The 8,679-nt window shown below is 35.9% G+C and overlaps 1 protein-coding gene across 1 annotated transcript; it reads left to right on the top strand.

Moving 5' to 3' along the window:
* Positions 1 to 6,025: 6,025 nt before the first annotated feature.
* Positions 6,026 to 7,319, top strand: LOC138349295 (uncharacterized). The gene is made up of 3 exons (XM_069299615.1): positions 6,026 to 6,174; positions 6,595 to 6,741; positions 6,839 to 7,319. The coding sequence occupies exons 1-3, from the start codon at positions 6,026 to 6,028 to the stop codon at positions 7,317 to 7,319; spliced, it is 777 nt and encodes a 258-aa protein (XP_069155716.1).
* Positions 7,320 to 8,679: the final 1,360 nt, after the last annotated feature.

An 8,679-nucleotide genomic window follows, 5' to 3' on the forward strand; every position in this document is an offset into this window, starting at 1 on the left:
CAACATAACAGGTATGCATCAAAACTTTTGTTGGATAACTTTGTCATTTTCCCGTAAATATTGAAAAACTCAATTTGTGTGTGCAGAGATTGCTGGAGAGTTGGACAAGTTTATCAGCAATGGATCCATCTGTTACAGTTGATTTCTTTAGTTTTGTTGCAAATAATAGATAAGCAACCTATGTACTCTATTCGTATGGTTGTCTCGTAATGTATTGTATTACATTGAAGTTTGTTTTATTCTTAGTTCGACAATATGAATTCTCTATTATCTACTAGATGAGTCAGGCCTGTGCTTAGCTCGCTCAATATTAAGGTGATTGAAATCTTGTCTTACTTCCTACTAACCGAAAGTCAAACCAAAAAACTATTGGTGTAAGTTACACTTAACAGAAAACTTCTTCCTGTGTTGGAGACACTACTTGTGAGCATGTCATTTCGAACTTCAACATACCCAGCTATAAGCTAATATAATTGTCAGAGTAGGGAATTGACTGGTGGTCTTTTTATACGGACTTGAACAATCTCTCCAATCTGAGCTAGCTTTTGGGGTTGAGTTAGACCCAGATGTTATATCTTTACAATGATAAATTTCAGGAAAGTTCAAGATCACCCAACTTCAAGGTCATTCTTCAACTTCTACTTCCTGCCCCTTTTCGTTAAAGTAATTTCGCTGGGCAAGAAAATTATCATACGCGTATATCTGAACTTCATAATTAAGGTAACATAACTATGTCAGCAAAAACAAAACACAAAATTTGCCTTCAAAAATATCCTCTATAATCTCAATTCTCATTCTTTACTCTACAGAGGTTCTTCTGAGGTGGCTTGATGGAATGGCCTGGGCGTAGGGATGGCAATGGAGCGGTGCGGGGTTGGGGCAGGTTGAGATTATCGCGTAAAAATTTTAATCCACCCCACCCCGTATAACAACAATTTTCATTTGTAACCCGTTCCATGCCACCCAGCATAATTTTTTTAATTTTCTTTTCTAATTCACTAAAATAAATTCATTTTTTCATTAAAATGTATTAATTTAGTAGGATACTGACTTAAAAAATTATTTTTAGAGGTCAATTGGGAACTATGTAAGAAATTGTAATTTTTTATTGAGTCATTTCATTTACTATCTTGAATATTTTAATTCTTTAAAGAAATTATTTTATTAAATATGCTCTATCACTCTTGTAACATGTAAAAATTTAAAATTAAATTTGAACCCACATAAAATCATATATACCCACAACAACCCACATTCCTTTTAAAAAACCCACTTCAACCCATCATGCATCCTATCCGCTCTACGCAACTTTGAACCCGCCGCACACTCCCAATTGCCATCCCTAGCTGAGTGGGTGGGGGTTGAGTTGGGGGTGGCGTAAAAATAAAAAAATAAAAAATTTGAAATATTTTTCAAAATCAATTTTCTTAAAAAATAATTGACGGAAATTGCCTGGTGGGGAAGGGGGATGGCAGTTCAGGGTGGGGATGGCATAAACAAATATTTAAGCCAAACGAAGTCCAAACATGGAAAAATATTTTCACCATACCAAACATACCCCAAAAGTCAAAACATGTTAAACTTGCGCCGACGAAACAAACAATTTCAAGGTCATACCAAACATCACCCATTCTTTGGTTAGCGAGTAAAAAATTTGGTCAGCATGTAATTTAATTGGAAAGGGATTTTTTCTGGGTTGCTACAATTCATCTTCCAGTCCATCTAATTATCTTGCAATGTTTCAAAAGGTAAAGTTCTTGTGCTGAAAGATATATTTTGAAGGGGGAAAAAAGAAGAAAAAGAACAAAACTTAGGTATGTTATCCAAAACAAAAGTAATTTATTGAATTTACTTATAATTTAAAAGACCTTATTTGTTTCAATTTATTTAATGTAATTTAACTTGTCATAGAGTTAAGAAAATATATATATATATATATATATATTAAATTTATGATCTAAAATAAGTCACAGATGTTTGTATGACTATAAATCATTTTAATTTTAAAGGTAAATAATTACTAAATAGAAAAATGTGCCCTTTTTTTTAGACGGACTAAAAATAATGACTTTTATAATTAGGACTAGGGGAGTAATTCTCTTGTATTAAACAAACTTTGAAGAGAAATGGTCAAAAATCCTTTCAATCTATTTTCAACTATGCACTCATAATTCACGAGGATTCTATTAAAATAAAATTTCACTCTATAATGACAGTCACTTAGGTGTATGGTGGTGTATAACACATGCACATCCATGTCAACACCATGCCAATTCCACCTAATAAATATAATAAATGAATTATTTTTCCTACGTTTTCTTTTTTATTATTATATGCCCCTTTACGCTCCATTATCACTAAGACATCATCATTATCTAATTCACTTTTCATCCATTGACATTACGACAATAAAAAAGATGGCAAAAAATTTCGACGAGTATAAGTCTCTATGACCAGTATCTTTATCATATTCCCTACAATTTCTCTCAAAATTCATTGCTACACATTTTAATCATGTTGGGGACTTATGAAAGGATATACCAAAAGTGGTATATGGCATGACATAAATTTTCAATTCAATTACTTTCTTTTCTTAATGTTGGTGAAAGTAGCAAACGAAATTAAAACATCGAAATTAATCAACCTGAAAAAAATTATGACTCCGTTGAATTTTTTTATGCCCCATTTTTAAAATACCTCAATTTGTGGTTAAATTCAAGAATGTGAAATTAAAAATTAACGATTGAGAGAAGAGTTTGTTCAGGTGTTGGAAATTGAAATTTTTGTGTTTGTTTGAAAGGTTACATTTCGGCAAAAAGATATTTTAAAAATATTTTATTTTATTACTTTGATTTGGGTGTAATAACTAAATTTATTTAAAGGCTCTTTGATCATGGATAAGAGATGGTTAATATGTAGAATTCCTGAATAGATTTGTGATGAAAGATAAAAATAAAACAAAAGTGAAGAGAAGAAAAAGTATAGCATGAGTGTGAAGAAGAAAAAGTGTGGGGAGTTTGAGGTGGAGGAGAATTTTTGATTTAATTAGAAAAAAGAGAAAGAAAAAAATAATAAAAACAGCCTTATTTACTCTCTTTCCACTTGGAAATAGTATTAGTGAACTCACTAGTTTGACTCATCTCAATCATTCAAATTCTGAAATATTTAATGAAGGGAAGATGATCCCACCAAAGTTATCCAAGTTGTCTAAGTTGATTTCACTTGATCTCTACTAAAATAACATCCAAGTTAAACAACATTGACAAGTTTGCTGCACAACTTAACAACCTTGGAGGTGCAGTTGTTTAACTATGTGGATGCATCATTTGAGTTACCTAAGAACTTTTCTTCTTCCATTTGGAAGTTAAGTCTTGAAGGCACCAACATGTGTGGGAACATAACTGATTTCTTGACTTTTTCATCTACCAAATTTGCAAGTGCTGAGATTGCGAGATAATCCTTTATTAACAGGCACTTTGCCAAATTTTCATTGGAATTTCAGTAAAAGTATTTGAGTTGGACTTCTCTTATATTGGTATTTTTGGCAAGGTACCTAATTCTATTAGTATTCTCCATTCTCTTTGGCATTTGAACCTCTTTAATTGCCATTTATCTGGCTGGATTCCAGAATCCTTTGGCAACGTCACTACAATCAGAGAGTTGATTCTTTCAGGTAACAACTTCACTGGTAATGTTCTCTCAACAATCTCAAAATTAAACAAACTCATTAATTTACATCTCTCTTCCAACCATTTTCAGGGCTCGATTCCTGAATCCATTGGCAACCTCCCTGCAATCACAGAGTTGACACTTTCAGATAACAACTTCACCGGAAATGTTCCCTCAAGTATCCGAAAGCTGAACAAAATTAGCTTCATATCTCTCTCTTCCAATAATTTCAAGGCTCGATTGTAGACATCTTTGCCAACTTTTTAGAGCTACATACTTTATATTTTCAAAGTAACAATTTCACTGTCCCATTCCCCAATTCAATAAAAATCTTGACTTGATAGGTTGCAATTGAATTGGGGAATGAGCCAGTGAAATTGTTACTGATGTGCATGAATAGTCAGTCAGACAGATAGTCAGTGAGACAGTTCAGACAGATAGTCAGTCAGACTGTTAAGATTCGAGTCTCTATGTATTTACATTTCAGATGTCTTGTCATGAGACTTAAGTGTCATTTTTGGCCAACATAGTTATTTTAAGTGTTTCTTATGAGAATCTTTTCTTGTTTATGTTGAGTTAAGTCTTCCGTTGAGTTAAGCAAGCCATGCCAAGGGGTCTCTCAATACCAGCAATGGTTATTGGGTGCTGGCCACGTCCAGTGTGTAGGCTCGGGTCATGAAAAATTTGGTATCTGATATACCGTGGTTTCACGATATTATTAATACTTTTTCCTTAAGTTTACTGTGTGCAAAAGCCTTATTGTGCTAATTTTTATATAAGTTTCTCCTTATTTCCATGAAATCTATCCAAAGATGAATGCGGAGGTTTTTGAGCGAAGAAATGCAGAAGAGACCACCTACGGAGCTTGTGACGGTCCGTAGGTGGCAGCGTAGTGCAGCTGTTGTAGGAAGATATGGAAGTCTGACCAAGTGTGGGGTTACGAAAAGCGTGACGGACCGTCGTAGCCATGACGGTCCGTCCTACAGGTTTGTCATGAAGATCAGAGAAGTAGCCCCGGTACCCATATTCCAAGAGTTCAAGTGTTTTGGAACGGAGACCCTCGACGGACCGTTGTGCTCGTAAAGATCCATCATACCTTCCGTCGAGGATAATGAAGAGAGAAACAGAAGAAATTATCACAAGTATGGGACGACGGAATCCATAACGGCCCGTCGTGACCACGACGATCCGTCGCGAGGTCCGTTGACCCAGCCGCATTTTGACAGATTTCAGCAAATAGAGTCCTTGTCTAATTAGGTTTTTATTTTCTATAAATAGTTCGAAAAACCTCGTTTTTGAGGTTAGACTCTGGACCATTGTTAGACTTGAGAATATTGTGAGACTCTTGATTATTTTGTAGACTCTTTGAGAGATTATTGATTATCTTGAGACTTTTATCATTGATTGTTGGTGACTTTTGCTGATTAATCAAGTGAACTTTCGGATTTTACTCTTTCTCATTGAAGTAAGTACATGAATTCTTATATCATATATTTGAATATTGTGATTATGACTATGGGTAACTAAACTCCATAACTAGGGTTGTGGGAACCATAGGCAAATAATGAGGTAAAACCTAACTAAAATAACAATTTCTAGAATAGTATCTTGCATGTATTGATAATTCTTTCGCATAGAAGTCTTTTTAACGGATGGTCAACGTTAGAACTCGCCTTAATGCTACTTTCCGTACCAAGGAGGTAGATAATAGGAAAAGAATTATCAACATAGATTTAGTGTATACTATCTAATAGGCTAGTATTTGATTGGTACGAGGTAATAACTTAGTCAAATATCGAATAAGATGCTTAATATGAGGTAAAGATAAGGGTTAGGATAGCAACACACGTAGCCGGACCAAGGTGCGGAGTAATATTTTTTAGATGTCGGATTAAGGATTTAGAAATACATAACTTATCACTTTGCATGCAAGATACTAGGAAAGAATTGTTATAGTTAGACTTATCAAGTTATGAACCTGTGGGGAACACGTAAACCCTATTTACTTTGATTAATTGATTAAACTCCAATATTTGAAGTTGTTACTTGTCTCCTTTTTCGGTAGTTATTTTCATTTATTTAGGAATAGAAACCCCCATTTTATCATTTTTGCTTTCCAAGAAAGTAATTGACTGAACATTAATAGTAATAAATTGAAGTTAAGTCTAAACTATTTTCCTCGTGGGAACGATCCCAACCTCACTAGTTGGATTATTTACTTGACACGACCGCTTTACTTCTTATTTGAGAAGTAATTTGAGCGTATCAGTATCAAAGCATAGAGTTCAAGAGTCCTAGGGAGTTTATGAAGTCGTATTGTAGAGTCTTAGTTATCGGTGTGAAAAGCACCACATCTATGATTAACAAGCTGCAATTTCAGATCATCATGCCTCTACGAAGAGAATCAAGAGGTCGTCCAACTAGAAGGAATGTAGAGAATCCAGAGGTACCTAATGCACCAAACGTGCAACCTCAGGGGAAGTCACCAATTCGGAGTTCCGTGAGGTGATCTGGATGCTAAGCCAAGCAGTGACTAACCAAGTCGAGTAACAGAGAGGATCTCGACAAGAAAAGGATGATACATCAAAGACTCACGAATTTCTGAGACTGAATCCTCCTAGCTTCACTAGTTTGAGCACCGTTGAGGATCCAGAAAACTTTGTGGAAGAGTTGAATAAAGTTTTTTGATGTGATGCATGTGGTTGATACTGAGTAGGTTGAGCTAGCTGCATATAAATTGAAGATTATGGTTAAAACATGGTTTGATCAGTGGAAGGAGGACAAAGATGAGGATGCACCACGTCCAAGTTGAGTTTGCTTTGAAGAAGCTTTCTTGGGGCGTTTCTTTCCTCGAGAATTGAAAGAGGCAAAGGTACGATAGTTCCTTACCCTTAATCAGGACATATTTAATATGCATGAATATAGGTTGAAGTTCACCCAGTTGTCCCACTATGATCCTAAAATGGTTAAGGACATGCAGAGCAGGATAGTTTTTTTTGTTGCTGGCTTGGGTCGTGCTTCAAGAAAAGAGGGCAGAGCTGTAATGCTGATAGTCGACATTGACATATCTAGGTTGATGGTATATGTGTAGAAGGTTGAAGAAGAGAAGCTGAGGGACATAGAAGAGTATAGGAATAAGAAAGCTAAGACTGGGAATAAATTCGGGCAGGGAAGAGCAATGTCATCGGCCATCATTCCAGCAGAAACAAAAGGGACATGCTCCTTCATTGGCTAGTGCACCTGCACCAAGAAAAAATGTGAGTACAACAATCAAAGTTACAGAGTTAAACCTACGTATTCTCAGGGTAGCGTGGCATAAAGAGGTAGTAAGACTCCTGTATGAGCCAAGTGTGGATGAAACCATTCGGGTACTTGTCGTGATGGCTCCACTAGTTGTTTCAAGTGTGGTCATAATGGTCATTTCATGCGAGAATGTCCAAAGAACAAACAGGGAAATTGTAATGGGGATAACAACCCATTTTTCATCAGTTGCTCCACCATACATGGATGCACCTAGAGGAGCAACTTCTGGTACTGGCGGAGGGGCACACCGCCTCTATGGAATGACTAGCTTCCAAGAGCAAAAGAACTCTCCAGATTTTGTCACGGGATGCTCAAAGTCCTTACTTTTGATGATTATGCTTTGTTAGAATAAGGAGCAAGTTTATCTTTTGTAACTCATTGTGCTGCAAATTAGTTTGACATTCTTCTTGAGAAACTTTCTGAACCTTTCTCTGATTCTACCCCTGTTGGGGAGTCTATTCTAGCGGAATGAGTCTATCGTGATTGTCCTATTTATTTGAATAACAAGAACACCATGGCTGATGAGTCTATCGTGATTGTCCTATTTATTTGAATGACAAGAACACCATGGCTGACCTAGTAGAGTTAGACATGGTAGATTTTGATATCATTTTAGGTATGGATTGGCTTCATTCCTGTTATGCATTAATAGAATGTAGAACCCGATTCGTCAAGTTTTATATTTCTAATGACCCAATTATAGAGTGGTGTAGTAGTTCAGCAGTGCCTAAGGGTCATTTCATTTCATACCTTAAGGCGAGAAAGTTGGTTTCAAAGGGGTGTATCTATCACTGAGTTTGAGTTAATGACTCAAGTGTTGAGGTACCTCCCTTTCAGTCAGTTTCTATAGTAAGGGAGTTTCCATAAGTTTTTTCTGACGATCTACCCGGAGTACCTCCTGAAAAATAAATAGACTTCGACATAGACATCATTCCAGATACTCGTCTTATCTCTATTCTGCCATATAGAGTGGCACGAACAGAGTTAAAGAAGTTGAAAGAATAGCTGAAAGATCTGTTAGATAAAGATTTCATTCAACCAAGTGTTGCCCTTGAGGCACTCCGGTCTAGTTTGTAATAAAGAAAAAATGTTCCCTTAGGATGTCCATGGACTACCGCCAATTGAACAAGGTTACCATCAAGAATAAGTATCTTCTTCCAAGGATAGATGATCTTTTCAACCAACTTTAGGGTTCCACCTGTTTCTCGAAAATTAATCTTAGATCTGGCTACCATCATTATGAGTTAAGGAATGTGACATTCCAAATAGAGCCTTTAGAACCAGATTTAGGCATTATGAGTTTTTGGTTATGTCTTTTGGGTTGAACAATGCACCAGCAACATTCATGGATCTTATGAACAGGGTTTTCAGGCCTTATTTAGATATTTTTGTTGTCATCTTCATTGATGACATACTAATCTATTCAAGGAATGAAGAAGATCATGCTAGTCGTCTTAAGATAGTCCTTTAGACTTTGAAAGATAAGGAATTGTATGCCAAGTTCTCTAAATGTGATTTTTGCTTAAGTCTGTGGCATTCTTGGGCCACATAGCTTCTAGAGATGGGATTAGAGTGGTTACTCAAAAGATAGAAGTAGTTTAGATTTGGCCTAGACCCATGTCTCCAATTGATATAAGGAGTTTCTTGGGGTTGGGTGGCTATTATAGAAGGCTTGTTGAGGTGTTTTCGTCTATTTTGCCTCCTTTG

Source organism: Solanum lycopersicum, chromosome 6 (genome assembly GCF_036512215.1).
Source record: "Solanum lycopersicum chromosome 6, SLM_r2.1".
Classification (NCBI taxonomy): Eukaryota; Viridiplantae; Streptophyta; class Magnoliopsida; order Solanales; family Solanaceae; genus Solanum; species Solanum lycopersicum.